The sequence below is a fragment of the Anomaloglossus baeobatrachus genome, chromosome 5 (genome assembly GCF_048569485.1).
Source record: "Anomaloglossus baeobatrachus isolate aAnoBae1 chromosome 5, aAnoBae1.hap1, whole genome shotgun sequence".
In the NCBI taxonomy this organism is placed as follows: domain Eukaryota; kingdom Metazoa; phylum Chordata; class Amphibia; order Anura; family Aromobatidae; genus Anomaloglossus; species Anomaloglossus baeobatrachus.
This window is the reverse complement of record NC_134357.1, coordinates 35977326-36001670: the sequence shown is the minus strand read 5'-3', so window position 1 is coordinate 36001670 and position 24345 is coordinate 35977326. Positions and strand designations below refer to the sequence as shown.

General features: G+C 45.0%; 1 protein-coding gene across 5 annotated transcripts in view; it reads right to left on the bottom strand.

Annotated features, from left to right (window-relative positions):
- Positions 1-227: 227 nt before the first annotated feature.
- Positions 228-24345, bottom strand: part of GOLGA7B (golgin A7 family member B) — a 377547-nt gene continuing 353429 nt past the window's right edge. For all 5 annotated transcript variants that reach the window (XM_075348404.1, XM_075348405.1, XM_075348403.1 and 2 more), the window contains 3 exons: positions 21612-21764; positions 10966-11067; positions 228-4701 (listed from right to left, as the gene is read on the bottom strand). In XM_075348404.1, coding sequence (XP_075204519.1) covers positions 4588-4701; positions 10966-11067; positions 21612-21764 — 369 coding nt within the window. In that variant the 3' untranslated portion in view covers positions 228-4587. The remainder of the gene's footprint in view (positions 4702-10965; positions 11068-21611; positions 21765-24345) is intronic.

Here is a 24345-nt window from a genome sequence, read left to right as displayed (position 1 = left end):
CCAGTTTTTTGCGATAGAATTAGGGGCCTCGGCTTATACTCGGGTCGGCTTATACTCAAGTATATATGGTTTTTATCTTTTTCTAAGATCTCTGATCTGTTTTATGACATGAAATTTCAGCTCCACTCTATCGAAAGGAGCTCACTGTTGGATTCTTTGTTGGATATCTAATGGAACCCAATTATGAAGATTATTTTGAAGCCAAAATACACAAATTTAGGTTAATAGAAGAGCAGCAATTCATTGTATTCTCTAATATCGATGCATCATGTAATCCAATGTGTTACATTTCGTTCACTGGATGAAATGAAATCTAATATTACTAAAGAACGGATAATACTTTTATGGAAGCACAAGATAATAAAATATTACCTCCTATTAATACCAATAAATAGCTCCTTAGGTACCAAAAACAGACACGGAAGCATCAATAGTACAGACATCACCCTCCTATTAGGATAAACACATATAATCATCAACATTAGCATGTAATGTGGTCAGGCGATAACATCGGCTATATCCAACTTTACAATCAATCCAGCCTGCATTATTTTTTCCAAATAGTCTCTATTAAAAATATGTCGCCATCTTGTGTGTACAGCTCTCTTGCAGGCTTGGTGACTCTCCATGGTCACAGACTACAAAAAAAATTAGATACAACTTGGATGGGGGTGTAAACTTTTTACTTTTGCCCCCGTGTCCTCCCCCAATCTCCCGCAGGCAGTAGGTAATGAAGTCTTCATAGGTCGCTGTATAAAATGGTAATGGATGGTTGATGGAGACTTTTTGCAAAGTTGCTTTATTTTTTTTGCAATTAATAAGTCAAATTTGTAAAGGGGTTAAACCTAAATGTGCCCCCCCCTTTTCGGATAAGCAACCGTCTTCTTGATTCATACTTTATATGCTATGTAATGAGCGTGTGGCGTTTGGCCTGGGGTCTGTCTATCAGAAGAGAATATGTGAACTGGAGGCCCATTGTAACAGGAGAGGCAGTGGGCTGGAGAGTGTGATCTTGAAATGTGGAAGCGCTGGCAGAGAGAGAAGACATAGGTTGACTTACAAATTCATTACTGCCCCCCTACAGATTTGACAAAAGTTGGTCAAACTGGCCTAAAGGGTGCTTTACACGCTGCGATATCGGTAACGATATATCGTCGGGGTCACATCGGTAGTGACGCACATCCGGCGCTGTTACCGACATCGCAGCGTGTAACACAAATGAGCGACGATCAACGAGCACAAAAAACGTGAAAAATCGTTGCTCGTTGGCACGTCGCTCATTTCCTTAATATCACTGCTGCGACAGGTACGATGTTGTTCGTCGCTTCTGCGGCAGCACACATCGCTATGTGTGACACCGCAGGAACGAGGAACATCTCCTTACCTGCCTCCACCGGCAATGTGGAATGAAGGAGGTGGGCGGGATGTTTACGTCCCACTAATCTCCGCCCCTCCGCTTCTATTGGCCGGCCGCTTAGTGACGCTGCAGTGACGTTGCTATGACGCCGAACGCACCTCCCCCTTGAAGGAGGGTTTGTTCGGTGTCTCCAGTGACGTCGCTACACAGGTATGTGCGTGTGACTGTGCCGTAGCGATAATGTTCGCTACAACAGCGATCACCACATATCGTGCAACCGATGGAGGCGGGTGCTATCGGTCGCGACATCGCTAGCAAATTCTAGCGATGTCGCAAAGTGTAAAGCACCCTTAAATCCAACCAAAACTAATGGTCGTTGAGCGATTAGGTAAAAGTTGGTTAAATTGAATGATTCCATCCAAAACGAATAGTCATCGAGCGGTTAGGCAAAAGTTGGCCAAACTAGATAATTTCATCCAAAATGAATGGTTGTTGAGCGGTTAGGCAAAAGTTGGCCAAACTGGATGATTCCATCCAAAATGAATGGTCATCGAGCAGTTAGGCAAAAGTTAGCATTACTGGATTATTCCATCCAAAATAAATAGTCATCGAGAGGTTAGGCAAAAGTTGGCCAAACTGGACGATTTCATCTAAAATGAATGGTTGTTGAACGGTTAAGCAAAAGTTGGCCAAACTGGATTATTTCATCCAAAATTAGTGGTCGTCGCGCAGTTAGACAAAAGTTGGCTAAACTGGATGATTCTATACAAAATGAATGGTCATGGACCTGTTAGGCAAAAGTTGGACAAACTGGACAATTCCATCCAAAATGAATGGTTATTGAGCAGTTAGGCAAAGGTTGGCCAAACTGAACGATTCCATCCAAAATGAATGGTCGTTGAACAGTTAGGAAAAAATTGGCGAAACTGGATGATTCCATACAAAACCAATGGTCATTGAGTGGTTAGACAAAAGTAAACCAAACTGGATGACTCCATCCAAAATGAATGGTAATCAAGCGGTTAGGAAAAAGTTGGGCAAACTGGACGATTCCATCCAAAATGAATGGTCTTTGACCAGTTAGGCAAAAGTTAGTCAAACTAGACGATTCCATCCAAAACAAATGGTCATTGACCAATTAGGGATAAGTTGGCCAAACTGGATGACTCCATCCAAAATGAATGGTCATCAAGCAGTTAGGCAAAAGTTAGCCAAACTGGATGATTCCATCCAAAACAAATGGTCGCTGACCAGTTAGGCAAAAGTTGGGCAAACTGGACGATTTCATCCAAAATGAATGACAGTTGAGCGGTTTGGTGAAACAAATGATTGTTTCAGCCTAATTGTTTGTTATTTTTCGAAACACTGTGTTGCGTTTTTTCATTGCATAATCAGCTGGATGTAATGTGAGTTGGTGTTTCTGACAAAAGAGCAAAACAACAAACAACACGACAAAAGGTTCATCGGTCAATTTTGTCATTTGTGAGGGGGCCTTATCATTATGGGGCTGTGTTAGTGTAGCTTGAAAATGGGGTTAGTTCTGATGAGTGCCATTAGGCAGAGTGGGAGCCAAGCTGAGTTTTGTGGTGGCATTAGACTCACACACAGACTCTATAGCTATGTACAGGACAGGCTGTGATGGCCATCAGCCGGGAAGGGACTGGCGAGCAGGGTTTAGCAGAGGTCAGCTGCACTAAGGCCTCAAGCATGACCTGGATGGATGAGCCCTAAATTTCGGTGCATGGGATGGACAGGTTAAAAGTGGTCAGTTCCCAAGGGTACCCTGGTCTCTCGCTAGCTCCAAGCTCGTAAGATAGTAGAAGGAGCAATGCAAACACAAAGAAAGGACCTGTTAAAGATGGCAGCCAGTCAATCAGGACCAAAAGCAGGCTTCGTTGTAGAAGAAAAAATTGCTAATGAGTGGATATAACCTTTAAGCCAACTGCGTTGCAATGTCGATGGATTTGGCAGGCAATTATAAGCTATTCCGAAAAGTTAATTACATCGAAACTGGTTTAAAAAAATATTAATGCTACCCACAAAAGGTCCATTATACTCTACCCGAATGCTTCGCCCAATCATACAACCGGCCCCTACTATATTATTTAGTACAAAATTAAACATTATTTACAAATATCAATATGAAGTATGATATATACAAGACGGCTTTATACAGTGATAACTTAAGGCAAAACCATGTGATGAGGTTCAATGTCATGTTACTGGAAGCCAATCTCAGCCAAACTAAACGGCACCTTAAAGGGATAGTAAGACATTAGAAAAAAAACAGCGCCACCCTCATCCACAGGCCGCTTCCAGTATTGCATTTCACCACTACTTACGTGCATGTTGCAATACCAGATGTAGCCTGTAGACAAGAGTGGCAGTGTGGTTCTTTTGTAATCTCGTAAACCCCTTCTGTTTATGGAAATATAAAACAATTATGTTCATTGTAATTAATGGCAGTTATGAAGCCTATAGGAGCTGATGTAGTTTTGTTGGCTGTGATCATTTGTTATAATAATAGGATGGTCGTACTACATGGTGCACTGGCGGGCACAGATAGAAAAGGGCCCCCAAGGCAAGAACAGTATATGGGCCCTTTTCAGTCCAATAATTCATCAAAATGCACCATTCCCAACTGATTTGGAGCTAAATATGGGGCCCCTGACCTCTTGGGCCCCTGTGCGGCTGTACAGGTTGCACCAATGATATGTCCACCCAAGATAATGGCGACCGTGACAATACGTTTTCTATCCTATGGATAATCAGTCCAAACTGTTATTGATGGCCTATCCTACTCAATCTATACTGTCCCAGTAGCCCCCATATTTTGATATTTTAGACCCATCTATCCCTTCAACTGGTCTAATCATCATCACCATTATTGCCGTCATCATCACCAATACCATCATCATAACCGTTATTGTCACCATCACCATCTTAACAATGAAGCAATCATCAAATCTCGTAACTCCATGATCCGGTTGTAGAAAGAAATCCTCCTGGAAGCCATTTTTTATAATGTTTTTTTAAGGAACAGGTATATGTTTATATGATTTTTGTTCATGGCTCAGATTAGTCAATGGCAAAAAATACTATGGTGTTAATGTTTCCTTCCTAATTCTAGACTATCCAGCCTAGAACCTTGTGCTCTGATATCTCAGTCTTCTTATTTCGGAAAGGCCATCGTCTCGGCAGTACAGGTCCCCGCAGGGACTCTCTGCCAGTCATCGGGCACGACCGGCGCCTCCTCCACCTCCGGTACTGCTGGTAGTGCTGCTGCTTCCACTGCTGCTGCTGCTGCCGCTGCTGCATCGGTCTTCGTAGATGGAGATTTCAATCTTTGTTGTGGAAGTTAAGAAAAATAATGAAATTGACTTTTCATGTAAAATTGTTTGGACATTTTTGTTGTTCCCTGTAATTGTATCGACCCGAACAACACAGCAATCAGATTATTTATGGGGAATAGTGTAAAAAAATGGTGCAATTGATTATTTTTTCCTATTAAACCCATAAAAAATATAATAAAAATACAGTCTCAATCCATCTACATACATAATCGCCAGTTTCAGTAAAACTAGTCCAGCATGCACCGCGGCACTGTCAGTTGCGCAGGCGCAGTTCGACCTGCACCTGTGGAAGTGACATACACATCACTGCAGCTTGCGGGCACGAACTGCGCGTGCGCAAGTAGCGGTGACGTCACCGCTCTTCCCACACACGTGCAACAGCAGCCACATACTGTAGTAGATCACATACACACACACATGAGAATACGCACACACACACACACACACACACACACACACACACGAGAATGCACAACCACAATCACACTACAGATCGCATCCACATGCTCGCTACATCCAGTGATATTGCTTGCTTCTCAGCGGCGTAAGGACCTGCGACACTGTGCGCTGTGCGTTGACCTTCCAGGACCTGCGGGATCATCACATGGCTGGAAGAACGCGGTATCATTGGATGTGGTTAGTGTGTGCACGCACGATTGTACCGCTATATGCAATTTCGTGACTGTGTGTTCGAATGTGTGAGTTTGTGGTCTGATGTGTGAGTGTGCGTTCTGATGTGTGCGTTCTGAGGTGTGCGTTCTGAGGTGTGCGTTCTGATGTGTGCATGTTCTATTGTGTGAGTTCTGATGTGTGAGTGTGCGTTCTGATGTGTGAGTCCGCCGGATGCAGGGGAGGACGGCGTGCAGCACAATCACACACATATCAAACTGCACAAAACAATGTACCACCTCCAATTATAGTCACAACAGCTCACAAGAGACCATATAGTGTAAACACACAGCACACAGGGGAGACACCACATAGTGAACACAGCTCAAGAAACACAACACCAGATACCAATATACAGCACACAACAAGGAAGAGACAGTGCACAGGGGTGAAAGAGGTCAAATGACACAACACATACAATACACAAATGCGGAGGGATGACATACAACAGATATATTGGAAAGCGCAGTGTGGCACATGTCCACTGTTCCTGTCAGCACCACTAAGCATAGACAGATGTTCATTTCACCGCATTTCCGATGCGATAGGATCGGGCCTATTTCTAGTATAATATATTCTGTAGCCGCTTGGCGGGATTCTGTCAAACCGCCTACTCCCTGCGGTATGTGCGGTTCCTCTTTTGATTAGACAGGCTAATTAAGAGAAACCAAGTGATGCTGGCAGGTAGGAGGCGTTTGCATTACTCCCATCTACCAGCCTTGGACTACCGACTTGGCCGCTAGACTCAATTTGATCATCGCTGCACATCATTCACTTTTGAGTAGTTTAGTATAAACCCTCTGTCTACCGCAGTTCGGTTTGGGGAATTGTCCAGGCAATATCGGAGCTGTTGGCGAGTATGCAAAGGCAAAAGACGTAGGTCCTGGGCCCCAGTGTAAACTCTGCAACAGGTCCCCACCTACCTTGTGACATTGTTCCTACTTGTGTCTTGTTAGGTGACAAAATGGCATTTAGGCCCTTTCGGCACCATAACCCCTGTGGCTAAGGTACCTCTGCACCCCTATAGCTACTCCTTCTCATCCCTTCTGTAGAAAGTACCATTATTAATGTGATTCTTACCATTTGGAAAGAAGCCACTGAACAATTTCCATTGTTCAAGGTACAAAATAACATGCGGAATATTAAAGAGATTGGAAGAAATATGTATAAAATGATTACTTTGGAAAGCGTGCCTTATGCAGAGAGCCATGAGTAAGGGCTGATAAACATGTGCTGAGATTACACATTCATCCTCCAGACCTGTTTGTAATTGAAACAATAGAGAGATATTGAATTTTCACATGGGCTTCCAAGTACGAGATGGAAACGGAACAACAAATAGCAACCGAAAAGCAATAAAAGTTCACTGCAAGTTCATGCATCAATTAGGAGAGGGCCTAGGAGCTACGGAGGGCTGAGCGCAGCGCCGGCTTATCGGGGTTCATTATCTCAGTTTTATTAGGAATTAGAACATTGGAGTAAACAGAATTAAGGAGAGATCATGTTATTAAGGAGCATTTACCCAAGAATACCCCTGAACGTCCTCATAACGGAAGCATTTTAATATTATGTTTAACCCTTGGTCTCCACTAAAGCTGGTCATTCTCTCCTGAATCCACCATGCACATGATTCTTAAGGGGGCTTTACACGCTACGACATCGCTAATGCGGAGTCGTTGGGGTCACGGAATTTGTGACACACATCCGGCCGCATTAGCGACGTTGCTGTGTGTGACACCGATGAGCGATTTTGCATCATTGCAAAAACGTGCAAAATCGCTCAACGGTGACATGGGGGTCCATTCTCGATTATCGTTACTGCAGCAGTAATGAGGTTGTTCCTCGTTCCTGCGGCAGCACACATCGCTATGTGTGATGCCGCAGGAACGAGGAACCTCTCCTTACCTGCCTCCCGGCCACTATGAGGAAGGAAGGAGGTGGGCAGGATGTTCCGGCCACTCATCTCCGCCCCTCCGCTTCTATTGGGCGGCCGCTCAGTGACGTCGCTGTGACGCCGCACGAACCGCCCCCCTTAGAAAGGAGGCGGTTCGCCGGTCACAGCGACGTCGCCGGGCAGGTAAGTATGTGTGACGGGCCTGCGCGATGTTGTGCGGCACGGGCAGCGATTTGCCCGTGTCGCACAACAGATGGGGGCGGGTACCCACGCTAGCGATATCGGGACCGATATCGCAGCGTGTAAAGTATCCTTTAGTCTCGGGGGAACGTTCATATGTTTTCAATGGGGAGAGCACATAAAGTCACGAGATCACCTGTTTACATGGTGTGGTGACTATACATGTTCACTACTATCATTCATTAGAGACCCCCCAATGACTATGTATTGGTCACCTGTCCTGTAGATGGGTCATAAATGTTTTTCATGGGTCAACCCAACTAAATACCACTTAAGGCCAATATCGACAAGTTCAGCCTATAGTCCACCTGTTTGCATGGTGTGGTGGCCATACATGTTCACTACTATCATTCATGAGAGACCCCCCAATGACTATATGTATTGGTCATCTATCCTGTAGTTGAGTCAGAAATGTTTTTCATGAGTCAACCCAACTAAATACGATTTAAGACCAATATCGACATGTTCAGCCGATAGTCCACCTGTTGGCATGGCCTGGTGGCCATACATGTTCACTACTATCATTTAGGAGAGCACCCAATGGCTATGTATTTGTCACCTGTCCTATAGATGGGTCATAAATCTTTTTCATGGGTCAACTCCATTAAATACCACTTTAGGCCAATATCTACAGGATCAGCTGATACTCTGTGTATGGGGGCGCTGACCGACTGATGATCAAGAGAGATGTCGATTGCATATGTCTGATTTTGGACTGCCAATCACATTCTTCTCCCTGAGATAAGCCATTAGTTGACGTGTCAGTTGGCGGATTACTCGGAGAACACAGGAGCGTGGGCCGAATGAGAGCTCCTGTTTGGAAGAGTCAGCTGAATGATTGGCCAACAGACACCTGACATGTATTGCGGCCTTAGGCTCAATCTAAAGGTGGGTAACAGCGTACATGTTCAATGTAATGTAAGGCGGTTTGTGATTTTCACTAAGTTTCTTGTCATGTGTATTGTAGGTGAACCCACGGAAGTCTGTACTGGCCCTAAGGCTGGGGCTCCTGTGTTCACTTTAACACCCAGATGTACCCTTAATGGTAGTTAGATTCGAGCCTCCAACCTAGACCCCATCTCCTGTTCCTGTCCCTGATGTTATGACCCCCCTTCCACAACCCACCACCCACGAGGAATGGGCATGAACAGGAAACTAATCCCCACCAACAAAAATAGAGAAACACTGGTAACAAGTACGATAACGCCTACAAATGGCAACCACACACAAAGGAGCCCCTAAAAGTGCAGGAGGAAAAACAACATAAAAAGGGGGGAATAAACAGTCTACTGAGTAACTTCCAAACCTAAACTAACACACCTGAAAATGCTGCAGCAAAAACAAATGCTGCAGCTAAAAGCACAACTAAGAGAGAGAAACAACAGCTCCTTCCACCTCCAGGCTCAGCTTCCAAATGACAGGAAATAACTGGCACCCTCTGGTGGAAGTTGAGGGTATATATAGGACCTGGGCATGGTCCGAACCAGAATCACCTGACCAGCAGTCAGAAGCTGTTGAAATGAAACCTGGCATTAACCCTTTCCTCCCCAAAGGGAAGGGAATCCATTTAATAAGCTGAGTCCCATAAAACAAAGTGAGACTCAGACTCAGAACCAATCACCACAGCCTGCAACCGAGGAAAGTCCGTGACACTTCTATAATCTGTATAGCAAGTCAAGATACAAATTGTACACTATAGAATGTGTAAAAAGGTTAGTCCTTGAATTAAAATTTACCCCTATCTATGATTGCAGGGGTTCCGCCCGTCCCAAAGCCCCATCTTGAATGGAGCGGAAGTGAGCGTGTTCGACTTCCATTCATTTTCTATTTTAATTTTTCCACTTTCTTTGGAAATTCAGCAACATACAAGTGTCTATTTTTTTTATTCTTCAGAGTTCTGAACTTCGGCCTTCCACTTCCAGACTATTTGGAAATTTCAGGAGCTTCAAAGAACCTGATTACATTTCCATAGAAAGCTAAGGTAGTCAGTGCTCTACAGGCCTCTAGATCCCACCCATGATCATCTTCATATGGTCTCCCTACACTACATAGATTCGGTGTTTCAACCTAACACACAGTTAGTCATTTCTGGTACGGCACGCCGAGGCGCACCCCACTCAAAAGAAGTGCTGAATTCATTAAGGGGTGTGCGCCTCCTAATGAATTTGGCATGGCATGACCCCTTTTCTACCCTTCAAGAATGGCACAGCGCGAGGGTGCGCTACTCTGGTTCCATATATATATATATATATATATATATATATATATATACACTGTGTGGATGACACTAGGGGCTGATATATACATAGCACCTATCCTCTTACAAAGGTCAAACACTTAGACCAGGACACTTTAACAACGGAGCACCCTAGGACTAGTGAGAGGGAGGGTGGACACCTCCTCCACTTACCTGCTGCTCTCAGGTGCTCCTCACCTGTCACCGAGCCGGAGCCTGAAGCCCTGAAAAGACTATACAATAGTCCTGGCTAGTGAGTGGACATGTGAAGGATACTAGCCTCACCGCTGCACTGAAACAACACACCGGGGAAGGAAGACAGACAGGGGGGAGAGGGAGGGTGGACACCTCCTCCACTTACCTGCTGCTCTCAGGTGCTCCTCACCTGTCACCGAGCCGGAGCCTGAAGCCCTGAAAAGACTATACAATAGTCCTGGCTAGTGAGTGGACATGTGAAGGATACTAGCCTTACCGCTGCACTGAAACAACACACCAGGGAAGGAAGACAGACAGGGGGGAAACACTACAACAGACAGCAGCCACCACAGAAACTTCAACAGAGGGTATTAAGCAGCTCATTGCACCTCCAGGACCAGCATCCAAATGGCAAAGAGAATAACCGGGCAGCAGAGGGTATATAAAGTGACTGGGAGTGGTCCCATATGGGAAACACCACAGCTGGTAATTAGCCTGCTTGCTGGCCAGGAATACTGACATTAACCCTACAACTGCCAAAAGAAAGGACACACGTTTCATATTGAAAGTCAAGAATGGAAAATCACTCTCGTCCTGAATCTGTCACTAGTCTCATAATGCAGAGAGACAGGCGTGACAGTGTTTATATGGTGGACTGATACCTAGGTAGGCATCTATCCAGACTGTGGCCACTGTTGGACTGTATACCCCAGAAGTGTACAATCCTGACAGTAGGTTCACGTGCACTTTGCTTTTTCTGGATCCTGACCCATGTAGCGCCCATCCGGTGGTGCCCACGTTTCCTTTTGGTGTTCGATGCTTGGTGAAATTCCACCATTTATTGAGTTTAATATCTAATAAACTACATATTTAACATCATACAAGAGTATTTTTTTTCCTACTTTTGAAATCCCAATGATGTTTTCTTCAATATATTGTAGGGGTATTAGTAATAAGAGCTTAGAATTAGAGGACTTACCGAACAAAGAGCACGATAGCAGATTTACTGTGCAAAGGATACAACGCGCATTCCCCGCTCTACCGGGTCAGTAATTAGGAGGCCCCTGGGAGCATATATCTTTTCATTCTGCTCTTGGATGTATTTGGAGATTTTCTTCAACACCTTCAATATTAAAGCAGAGATTAGTCAAACAATGTAAGGTTCAGTATTTAAGACAATGGATGGGGAAAGCATCACAATGAGACCCTGAATGGCCGATCCTGTAGGTTACCTGGGGGATGTGACACTATCTTACTGAGCAATAGCCACCCACGGAGCTAACATAAAGGCCAAGCATTTCCAGTCCGGTCATGTATTGTCCTTACATTGTATAAAGTTTAGCAGCAATGGGGTCTGAAGACATTGGGAAGGTCCTGGAGACCCCTCCCTTCCTGCTGCAATTCTACCTATTTAGTTAACCATTATCAACATCTTTCTTTGTTTTCGAGATCTGGGAACCTGTCCAGATTCGGATGTTTCCAGTGCACTTCACTGTAAAGAGCCATTCGAGTTGTTTCTGGGAGCTCAGTCTTCAGATGAGCGCATTGTGCCAATTAAGAAATGTAAAAATGATGCAAAAAAAAAAAATGTACATTAAAAAATGGCCAAAAATGCGGATGGGATTTTGTACCAGGTTTTAGACCTTTCCTGACGATTGCATCAGTACATTTTTGAAAAGAGAGTAAGAAAAAAAATTTACAGTACATTTAGAAAAGTACAGTAGACTTCTAAATGGATTTTAAGACACCTAAAAATTGCTTTCCAATGGGCCGAGAGTTAAAATGTCTTATGCCGGAGTCACACGCTACGATCTATCGTGCGATTGCACGAGCGATCGTACCCGCCTCCCTCGTTTGTGCGTCACGGGCAATTAGTTGCCCGTGGCGCACAAAGTCGTTTTCCCCCGTCACACGCACTTACCTGCTGAACGACCTCGCTGTGGGCGACGAACATCCTCTTCCTGAAGGGGAAGGGACGTTCGGCGTCACAGCGACGTCACACAGCGGCCGGCCAATAGAAGCGGAGGGGCGGAGATGAGCAGGATATAACATCCCGCCCACCTCCTTCCTTCCGCATTGCCGGCGGCCGCAGGTAAGCTGTGTTCGTCGTTCCCGGGGTGTCACATGGAGCGATGTGTGCTGCCTCGGGAACGATAAACAACCGGAGCACAGAAGGAGGAATGACATTTTGAAAATGAGCGACGTGTCAACGAGCAACGATAAGGGGAGTATTTTTGCTCGTTTACAGTCGTTCAGTGGTGTCACACGGTACAACATCTCTAACGATGCCGGATGTGCGTCACTAACAGCGTGACCCCGAATACATATCGCCTGATATATCGTACCGTGTGACGCCGGCATTACTCCTGGCTATAAGTGATGCCACTGCATTTGGCCAGTTATTATCTGATTGTGGTTACGTAGAATTTGCAGATATATTATTGATGTACAATGACAACAGAAAGCAATGGTGGAACCCTCGTAACGGTGAGGCAGAAACCTTGCCAAATTCTAAAGGTAAGGTCTCGGTTACACTTGCGCATAGCTGATGCAAGAGTATCGGAAGTGATTGGCTAATGACCCTCTGCTGCGTGCGTCAGCTGAGGATCATACGACTGTGATCTGATCTTGCAATCGCATCACAGGTGCGGAGAAGAGGGAGGGAGCACTTTCTCCCCATCTCCTCCGCTGCCTATCTCTGCGTACATCGCACTGTGGTCGCATTACATCCGAGTGCAGTTCGATGTTTCACACGCTCCCATAGACTTATATGGGGGTTCGTGTCAGCTGAGACTCTCTGCCAAACGCAGCGTGCTGCGATTCATTCCGCATGAGGCTGTGGCATGAGAAATCAACCGCAGATGGACGCTGCCGCATAGTTTTGCACTAAAGTGAGAGCAATCCGATGTTTTGTCGTATTGCACTCACCCGTGCAAAACGCAAGTGGAACCGAACCCTAAGAAGAAGGCACATTTCAAAGAAACTTTTAAGGGTTGAAAAAAATCTTGGCTATGCATTTGCAAGGACACCTCTCCGAAAACCAGCTCTTCAGACAGGACTAGGGTTGGGGCTTTACATTACATATTGGTTGTTTTGGTTTGTGCCAAAAAGTGGTGGCCTACAGTGTTTCTCCTCAAGTCATACTCCTTGTCAAACAAGGCACAGAAAAGTGTCTAAATACATAATAAGAAGTGTTTAGTGAGCATGCCTACCAGTGTTCGGTACTAGATCAAGCATTGGGGTGCTCGGGTACTTGCCGAGTACCACGGGTACTCAGAGGTTTCATCCATGAAACATCGAACACAAATCACAGGCTTGTTTCACTGGATGATGTGAGCCGGCACCCCAGGGGAACCTTTCGCAGTCTCTGAATGGGTCCCACTGGGGTTAAAACAACGTTTTCGGATGTAGTGTGTTAAAGGAAATAATAAAAAATTCCCTCCCCTCAGAAATGCTATGTTTATGGCAGGACGGAAAGCAGAACTGCCCAATCATTGACTTCCACTATGCTCATTACTCGCGTTGAGCACTTTCAGAGCGTCTGACCAGCTTGACTCGAGGACCCAGCACCTGAGAATTTCAGTGCTCACCCATCACTAAGAATAAGGGAGGTATATTCGCTGAAATAGTCACACTTTCACCGTCAAGACACTTTCCAGATGCCCTCTTATTAGGCATGCAGGACCTCCATGGCTTGTGTTAAGATGAATGCGGTGGATTTATACATGCATTATAATAAGTAGGACCATTAATCGGATTCGCATTGGACCCCAGGAGCTAAAGGTATACGATGCCCCTGATCAGGACATAACAAAGATACACCTGTATACAGACATATATATACACACAGTATATACATACAGATATAAAATATAACAAAATATAAAATACCCAAAGTATTATAGAAAATAGTACCACAATATTTGGGCTGATTTTGTAAAATTAAGATATGATGCAATTAGGAAAACTAAACATCCTATGTGTGTAACAATTGCAGGATTATAATATGTCACCCAGAATACAAGGCCTTCCCTTATACTATAAAATCAATTCTAGTGGTAGCAAAGCTAATGAGGGGTGGGGGCTCAAATATAAAATATAACACACATACTGTATACAATAACCAAAGTATTATATGCAGTAGTACCATAATATTTGGGCTAATTTAGTGCAATTAATATGTGATACAATTAGGAGAACTAAACATAATATGTGTGTAACAATTGCAGGATTTTAATATGTCACCCAGAATACAATGCCTACCCTTATATTATGAAACCAACTGTAGTGGTAGCAAAGCTAATGAGGGAGGGGCTCAAATATAAAATATAACAAACATATTACAATACTGTCACGCTCCCCGGGTCCCGACGCCGTTCCTCACACACCGCTCCGGTCCCCGGATCACCTGCCCTCAGCCACACGTCCTCCTCGGCACCCTCCAGGCTCCCGGTCTCCTGCTCCCGGCGCTCCCCTGCGACCCTGGACACCTTGCCTGGCTCCCCTGCTTCCTCGACACCGCTCCCTGCTATGGCCTCGGGCAACGCACATGCGCATTAGGGCGCGCGCGTGGTCATTGACCTCCTCTTAAAGGGCCAGCACTCCTGAAACAGGATATTGCCTAAATCATGACTAGAGTATTTAAGGAGCTTCCTGCCTTGAGGGCGTCGCCTGTTCTACAAGTTCTCTAGCTAGGAGTCCAGGTCCCTCTTGCTGTATCTCGTGCTAACATTGTGTCTTCCACAGACCAGTCTTACCAAAGCTACACCTGGTCCTGTCTACAACCTGTCCGAGAGGTCCTGCGGGAACCAGTATTACCAAAGCTACACCTGGACCTGCTGACAACCTGTCCAAGAGGTTTTGCGGGGACTGTCCTGTCAAGCATACCGGGTCCTGATCGCAACCTGTCCGAGTGGTCCTCTGGGGATTGTCTGCTGTGACACTACCATCTGCTCCAGTCTGAACCCATCTCCTGACTTCGGCTTTACCCGGCAACCTCTACCTCCTCTACCGGTTGGACTCTGCTCTTCTATCGCAACCGTGCATCCAGGCCCTCTGGTGGGGTGACCGAACAGTCCCTGTATAGGGGTTAGCTCTGAGTTGCTTCACTGGGGGAGTCCGGTGCACGGAGGATCCACTACCCGGGCGTAACAAATACCCAAAGTATTATATGCAGTAGTGCCACAATATTTGGCTAATTTTGTAAAATTAAGATGTGACGCAATTAGGAGAACTAAACATAATATGTGTGTAACAAATGCAGGATTATAATATGTCACTCAGAATACAAGGCCTACCCTTATACTATAAAAGCAATTCTAGTGGTAGCAAAGCTAATGAGGGAGGGGCTGTAAGACCAAGCTCCCTTATCAAAACTGGTAACAGTTCTCAGTATCAAGTGGGGCCGAAGTGGGAATAGAATCTGCTGGGAAATTAATTTCCAATGTACAAAGGTTGAGTTTGCTTTGGAAAACTGCCCAGATCGACAGTGTGATATAAAGAGATTGGGCAATTATCCCCCCCCCCCCCACAAAACGTAGCCCGCTGAGTGGCTGCATGTTGAAACAACCTTTCCCAAGCATTTGAAGAGAGGATTAAATCTGCTCACCAAGAAATAGACAGATAATAATGTGAAATACCCAGTCTGACGTGTGACTCCATCCTGCTCTCAAAAGTCTAGTTGTGTCGATCTTGGATGGAGTTCAAAGCGGTAATGTTGCACGGAGACTTGGTGACTCTTTGCAAATACAAATCCTATTTTATACAAGCCAAGCGTCCTTCAGGAAAGAGTCAAAATATGACCCAATTTCCCACCAACAACTTCCTCTCCTGTAATTCACTTCAGCTTAGAAGAGTCAGCGAAAGAAAAACCCCCGAAAAACGTTGAGCCAAGAAAGTTGGCAGCGTGCATGGACATCGATATGGATAGAACATGAGAACGCGCTAATCCTCTTTATCTCTAGTCAACTAGATCTAGGCTGTTGGAAATCTTAATGTAAAAGTCGAATTGAGGTGGAATAATCTAAAGGGGGCTTTACATGCAGCGATATCGCTAGCGATGTCGCTGGTGAAACCACCTGCCCCCGTCATTTGTGCGTCACGGGCAAATCGCTGCCTGTGGCGCTCAAAATCGTTAGGAGCCGTCACACGAACTTACCTGCCTAGCGACGCTGCTGTTGCCGGCAAACAGCCTCTTTTCTAAGGGGGCGGTTCGTGCGGCGTCACTAAGCGGCCGCCCAATAGAAGCGGAGGGGCAGAGATGAGCAGCCATAACATCCCGCCCACCTCCTTCCTTCCTCATTGGCAGCGGCCACAGGTAAGCTGTAGTTCATCGTTCCCGAGGTGTCACACGTAGCGATGTGTGCTGCCTCGGGAACGATGAACAACCTCCGTCCTGCAACAATCAACGATTTTTTGAAAATGAATGACGTGTCAACGAACAACGATAAGGTGAGTATTTTTGATCGTTAACGGCCGTTCGTTGGTGTCACACGCAACGACGTCGCTAATGATGCCGGATGTGCGTCACGGAATCCGTGACCCCGGCGAAATATCGTTAGATACGTCGTTGCATGTAATGGGGCCTTAAGTCTAAGGAAAGGTGGAAGTGGAATTCACAAATTTCTACAAAATTATTTTGAGGGCATGCTAAATGTTTTAGCTTAACAATGAGGTTTGGGTTTACTACCATAAAGACAGACGTAAGAAGCATCTTCTTCCTTCTTCGGTCTTCTATACTTCTACTTACACAGTAGCTGTCTCCTAGAAGGAAAGAAAACTATATTTCTAGTGTAAGGAGGTGGATACTATGCCTTGTAAGTCAATGTACAATCTGGAATTGACTTACTATCACAAGGAGGTTTTTGCAGGCATCGCCACCAGTCATAGCTGCAGCATTGGAGACTACAGGTTCTTGTACTCTGCCTGCTAACTTCTCTGATGTCTGCACCCAGTGCAGGGAGACTCAGGCGTCAACCCACAGACCTGCAGGGCACAGGCAGGCTAGCAAGAGCTAATCTACTTTGGTCATACACTGTATGAGAGCCAGTCACTTTCTCTCCCTTCCTATATATGCTGGCTGGACACCTCCATTAATGCCAGCTATAGTTTATCTATACTGGTCTGAGGAGGTGGTTTAATGCAGATTTACTGGTGGTTGTTGTGCATTATTGCTGTGAGTGCTTGTGATGTTGACCATTGCTGTCTCTTTATTGCTGCCTGACTTCTCTTGCTTTCATCCTTAGTCTCTTACTGTTTGCTCCTGTGAGTTTGCATTGTGTCTGAGTTTTGTTTTTTCCCTGTTTGTCTAAATCTGTGTTTCCATCACACTCCTGCGCCTTCCTTTCCTGGGGGTAGGAAACAAATTAGCTCTGGCCAGAAGAATAGCCAGGCACAGAACTCAAGCATCCTCACCTTTAGGGGTAACCATGAGAACAGGGATAGCCTAGGGCCTGTAGCATGAGGGACAGTATAGGAACCCCCTTTCCCTTGCTATCCTGCAGTCCCACAGGCAGTGTTGTATCTTGAAGCTCATGGGCCCCGATGCAAAAACTCCAATGTGATCCCCAATTAACCCTTGTTATCCTTTTGTTGCTGCCTTCTCTTACTTTTCTCCTTAGATTCTTACTGTTTATCCCTATGAGTTTGCAGTGTCTCTGAGTTTTGTTTGTTCCCTGTCTTATTTAAATCTGTTTTTCCATCACACTCCGGCCCCTTCCTTTCCTGGAGCGGGTACAGGGTACAGATTAGCTCTGGGGTATAGCCAGGTATGTGACTCAGGCATCTTCACCATTAGGGGTGACTCTGCGATTAGGGACAGCTCAGGGTCCCCTTTTCTTACAAGTCTTTATTAGCATTGGTCTTTTTATAAAGGTAAAAGGGACTTTTGTAGCCCCATAAACTCCAGGGCCCAGGTGCGATTGTAACCCCTACACTTATTGTAGTGACACCCCTGCTTACAGGGTTGTTACCTGTAATAGGTATTTTTGCTTCCTTCTGGGAAAAAGCTATTTTGCAGTTTTTTTCTACTGGTGCATTGCAAATAAGAATCAATATTTAGCTAGATTTAAGGATTACCAGTGTTTCTTCTACAGGTGGATCAAATGCATCCCAGTCAGCCAGACAAACCTTGCTTCGCCATGATGAGGGACAAGTGTCCTGTAGCTGCTGTCTGTAAATGGGTGTCTGACTTGGCTATTATCTCTAGTTATGTAGGAACCTAGGCTTGATAAAGTGTAATTCACGTACTCCCTTTCAGGACAGGAGGGAACTAGTTTTCAAATTTTTCCATCAAAGCATTGCAAATAAATTTCATACTTAGCTGGTCTCTATAAGAAGGTCCGGTTTCCCCCAAGCTTCATACTACTTCATACAGTATGCCTTGGGTAAACAATCAGGGGCGAGAGTTATAAAAAAAAATCACTAAATGTAGTGTACTCATTGTGGAATAAAATGCTCTAGATAATTTATACTATATATATATATATATATATATATATATATATATATATATATTTCCCTTAAAATAAGAACTACCCTGAAAATAAGCCCTAACAAGAATTTTCGGCTTTTTGGAGTATGCTTAAAATATAAGCTCTACTCCAAAAATACGTCCTAGTTGAGGTTGAAAAATGTACTGTCTGGGCAGTTAAAAAGTTAAAGGATACAGCAGGACACTTCATTAAAGAAAGAAGACTCCCCCAAAAGAAAGAAGACAGCCCCAAAAGAAAGAAGACAACCCCAAAAGAAAGAAGACAACCCCAAAAGAAAGAAGACAACCCCAAAAGAAAGAAAACAGACCCCAAAAGAAAGAAGATAGACCTCAAAAGAAAGAAGATAGACCTCAAAAGAAAGAAGACAACCGCAAAAGAAAGAGGACACCCCAAAAGAAAGAAAACAGACCCCAAAAGAAAGAAGACAGACCTCAAAAGAAAGAACACAACTGCAAAAGAAAGAAGACACCCCAAAAGAAAGAATACAGACCCCAAAAGAAAGAAGATAGACCTCAAAAGAAAGAAGATAGACCTCAAAAGAAAGAAGACAACCGCAAAAGAAAGAGGACACCCCAAAAGAAAGAAAACAGACCCCAAAAGAAAGAAGACAGACCTCAAAAGAAAGAACACAACTGCAAAAGAAAGAAGACACCCCAAAAGAAAGAATACAGACCCCAAAAGAAAGAAGACAAGCCCACAGGAAAGAACACAACCCCAAAAGAAAGAGGACATCCCAAAAGAAAGAAGACACCACCAAAAGAAATAAGACATCCCAAAAAGAAAGAAGATAACCCCAAAAGAGAGAAGATAGACCCCAAAAGAAAGATGACAGCCCCCCAAAAAAATAATATATCCCCAAAAGACAGAAGACATCCCCAAAAGAAAGGAGACAACCCCAAAATAGAGAAGACAGACCCCAAAAGAAAGAAGACAACCGCAAAAGAAAGAGGACAAATCCAAAAATAAAGAAAACAGACCCCAAAAGAAAGAAGACGGCCCCCCCAAAAAATAAGATATCCCCAAAAGACAGAAGATATCCCCAAAAGAAAGAAGACAGCCCCAAAAGAAAGAAGACAACCCCAAAAAGAAAGAAGACAACCGCAAAAGAAAGAAGACAACACCCCAAAAAAATAAGACATCCCCAAAACACAGAAGACATCCCCAAAAGAAAGAAGACAACCCCAAAAGAGAAAAGACAGACCCCAAAAGAAAGAAGACAACCTCAAAAGAAAGAAGACAGACTCCAAAAGAAAGACACACCCACAATAAACAAAACACCTCCAAAAGAAAGAAGACAGCTCCAAAAAAGAAAAGACAGCTCCAAAATAAAGCAGACCGGCCCCCCTCTTCCCCCAAACAAATTGATCTCACCAGACCTGAATAACTACAGCTGTGCCAATTGCGGATGGGCTCTCACACAGAGATCTGTGTTGCTGTCAGGTGCCTTGTCGTACTGTAGTCTCACTCCGCTCTCACTAAAGGTACCGTCACACTAAACAACTTACCAGCGATCCCAACAACGATAGGGATCGCTGGTAAGTTGCTAGGAGGTTGCTGGTGAGATGTCACACTGCGACGCTCCAGCGATCCCACCAGCAACCTGACCTGGCAGGGATCGCTGGAGCGTTGCTACACGAGTTGCTGGTGAGCTCACCAGCAACCAGTGACCAGCCCCCAGCGCCACGTGGAAGATGCTGCGCTTGGTAACTAAGGTAAATATCGGGTAACCAACCCGATATTTACCTTGGTTACCAGCGCACGCAGCTACACGTGCAGAGAGCAGGGAGCAGCGCACACTGAGCGCTGGCTCCCTGCTCTCCTAGTTACAGCACACATCGGGTTAATTACCCGATGTGTGCTGCAGCTAAATGTGCACAGAGCAGGGAGCAGCGCACACCGCTTAGCGCTGGCTCCCTGCTCTCCTAGCTACAGCACACATCGGGTTAATTACCCGATGTGTACTGCAGCTACATGTGCACAGAGCAGGGAGCAGCGCACACCGCTTAGCGCTGGCTCCTTGCTCTCCTAGCTACAGCACACATCGGGTTAATTACCCGATGTGTACTGCAGCTACATGTGCACAGAGCAGGGAGCAGCGCACACCGCTTAGCGCTGGCTCCTTGCTCTCCTAGCTACAGCACACATCGGGTTAATTACCCGATGTGTACTGCAGCTACATGTGCACAGAGCAGGGAGCAGCGCACACTGCTTAGCGCTGGCTCCCTGCTCTCCTAGTTACAGCACACATCGGGTTAATTAACCCGATGTGTCCTGCAGCTACATGTGCACAGAGCAGGAGCCGGCACTGACAGTGAGAGCGGCGGAGGCTGGTAACGAAGGTAAATATCGGGTAACCAAGGACAGGGCTTCTTGGTTACCCGATGTTTACATTGGTTACCAGCCTCCGCAGAAGCCGGCTCCTGCTGCCTGCACTTTTAGTTGTTGCTGTCTCGCTGTCACACACAGCGATCTGTGCTTCACAGCGGGACAGCAACAACTAAAAAATGGCCCAGGACATTCAGCAACAACCAGCGACCTCACAGCAGGGGCCGGGTTGTTGCTGGATGTCACACACAGCAACATCGCTAGCAACGTCACAAAAGTTGTTCGTTAGCAGCGATGTTGCTAGTGATGTTGATTAGTGTGACGGGGCCTTAACTCTGCGTGAATGATACTAATTTTGGCCAGCAGAGGTATCAACCGCTGTGGATCACAGGGGAACCTGACACAAACGCAGATGTCCGGTGTCTGGTAAGTGCTACTCACCTGGGGAGTGTGAGCATTCTTTTGTGGGTATAACTTGTTGTTTCCCTAAAAATAAGACCTAACCCGAAAAATAAGCCCTACCACATTTTTTCAGGGAGGAAAATCATATAAGACAGCGTCTTATTTTGGGGGAAACACGGTAGTCCTACAAGGGATTTGTCTACTTCTTTGGTTAGTCAGAAAAACTTTGGCGAGGCCAATGGCTAGAGAACCATTCCACCCCCTCAATCGACATGTCAGCGCATACTTTCCCAGAGCAAGCACAGTTTTGGGGTGACAGTCTCCAATTAACATTTACAGATGTCTCTCTGTGCCATCAGGGAGGAGGCTACATTGTGAACCAGTGAATGGAGTCTCTTCATCCCACGACAACTAATAAACCTAGAAGAAAACATAATATACAAAGTACCTTCTCATAGTGTGTCTCCATGCAGAGGAAGATAAAATAGGCTGTGGCACAGGCCAAGCACCCCTCCAGGTAAGAGCTGCCCCCGATTTTTTCAGCCTCCATGTAGAACATATTGAGGGTCTTCACGGTCTCTTCAAATAGCTGCTTCTCAATCTAAAACACAAGTCATAATAATCTATATTATTTCCTCTGCTAATATTTTAGCAACTAGCTTGTACATATGTAGAGAGTATGTCATGAAAGTGAGTACACCCCTCACATTTGTGTAAATATTTTATTATCGCTTTTCATGACACAAAACTGAAGCTCTGACCCTGTGATACAATGTACAGTGTCAGTGTGCAGCTTCTATAACAGTGTAAATTTGGTGTCCTCTAAATAACTTGTCACACAGACATTAATATCTAAACCGCAGGCAACAAACATGAGTACACACCTAAGTGAAAATGGCCAAATTGTGCCCTATTAGCCATTTTCCCTCCTCGGTGTCATGTGACTCATTAGTGTTACAAGGTCTCATGTGTGATTGGGAGGCAGGGGTGTTACATTTGGTGTTATCTCTCACACACCCTCTCATACTGGTCACTGGAAGCTCAACATGGCTCCTCATGGCAAAGAATTCTCTGAGGAGCTGAAAAAAAGAATTGTTGCTCTACATAAAGATGGCCGAGGCTATAAGAAGATTGCCAACACCCTGACACTGAGCTGCAGCACGGTGGCCAAGACCATACAGCGGTATAACAAGACAGGATTCACTCAGAACAGGCCTCACCATGGTCGACCAAGGAAGTTGAGAGCACGTGCTCAGCATCATATCCAGTGGTCATCTTTTCAGAATAGACGTATAAGTGCTGCCAGCATTGCTGCAAAGGATACAGGGGTGGGGGGTCTGCCTGTCAGTACTCAGACTATACACTGCACACAGTAGAGGTTACAGGGGTGGGGCATCCACCAGTCAGTGTTCAGACCATAACGCCGCACACTGCATCACATTGGTCTGCATAGCTGTCGTCCCAGAAGGAAGCCTCTTTTAACAATTATGCATAAGAAAGCTGCAAACAGTTTGCTAAAGACAAGTAGACTAAGGACATGGATTACTGGAACCATGTACTGTGGTCTGATGAGACCAAGATAAACTTATTTGGTTCAGATGGTGTCAAGCATGTGTGGCGGCAACCAGGTGAGGAGTGAAAAGACAGGTGTGTCCTGCCTACAGTCAGGTATGGTGGAGTGTCATGCTTTTATGTTAGCTACAGTTCATTGGGGGAATAATGAATGCCTACATGTACTGTACAAATTTTCTCTTGAGGGAGGAAGCAGATGAACTCTAGTGCCACCTATTAGAAGTAGCAATCCTGAAAGTTCAAAGCCTTTTCATATGACTTAGGATGTACACCAGATGAGAACCTCAATTTACAAGTTTTCCCCTTAGACCCCACTATAGCTTCTCACACAGCCAGATCAGACCTCATACTTTGCACTGACGAGGGGCAATCACCGTACAGGGATAATAGACACAATGATGTCACAGTACAGAAATAATGCACACAGTGATGTCACAGTACAAAGATAATACACACAGAGATGTCACTGTACAGGGGTAATACACACAGCGATGTCACAGTACAGGGGTAATACACACTGTAATGTCACAGTACAGAGATAATACACACAGTGATGTGACAATACAGAGACAATACATACAGTGATGTCACAGTACAGGGATAACACACACAGTGATGTCAGAGTACAGGGATTACATACACAGTGATGACACAGTACAGGGATAATACACACAGTGATGTCACAGTAAAGGGATAATACACAGTGATATCACACTACGGGGATAATACACACAGTGATGTCACAGTACAAGGATAATAAACATTGGGATGTCACAGTACAAGGATAATACACACAGTGATGTCACAGTACAGGGATAATACACACAGTGATGTCACAGTGCAGGGATAATACACACAGTGATGTCACAGTACAGGGATAATACACACAGTGATGTCACAGTACAGGGATAATACACACAGTGATGTCATAGTACAGAGGTAATACACACAGTGATGTCACAGTAAAGGGGTAATACACACAGTGATGTCACAGTACAGGGGTACTACACAGTGATGTGACAGTACACGGATAATACACAGTGATGTCACACTACGGGGATAGTACACACAGTGATGTCACAGTACAGGGATAATACACACTGTGATGTCACAGTACAGGGATAATACACAGTGATGTCACAGTACAGGGATAATACACACAGTGATGTCACAGTACAGGGGTAATACACACAGTGATGTCACAATACAGGGATAATACACACAGTGATGTCACAGTACAGGGATTATACACACAGTGATGTCACAGTACAGGGATTATACACACAGTGATGTCACAGTACAGAGGTAATACACAGTGATGTCACAGTACAAAGATAATACACAGTGATATCACACTACGGGGATAATACACACAGTGATGTCACACTACGGGGATAATACACACAGCGATGTCACAGTACAAGGATAATACACACAGTGATGTCACAGTACAGGGATAATACACACAGATGTCACAGTACAGGGATAATACACACAGTGATGTCACAGTACAGGGATAATACACACAGGGATGTCACAGTACAGGGATAATACACACAGTGATGTCACAGTACAGGGATAATACACACAGATGTCACAGTACAGGGATA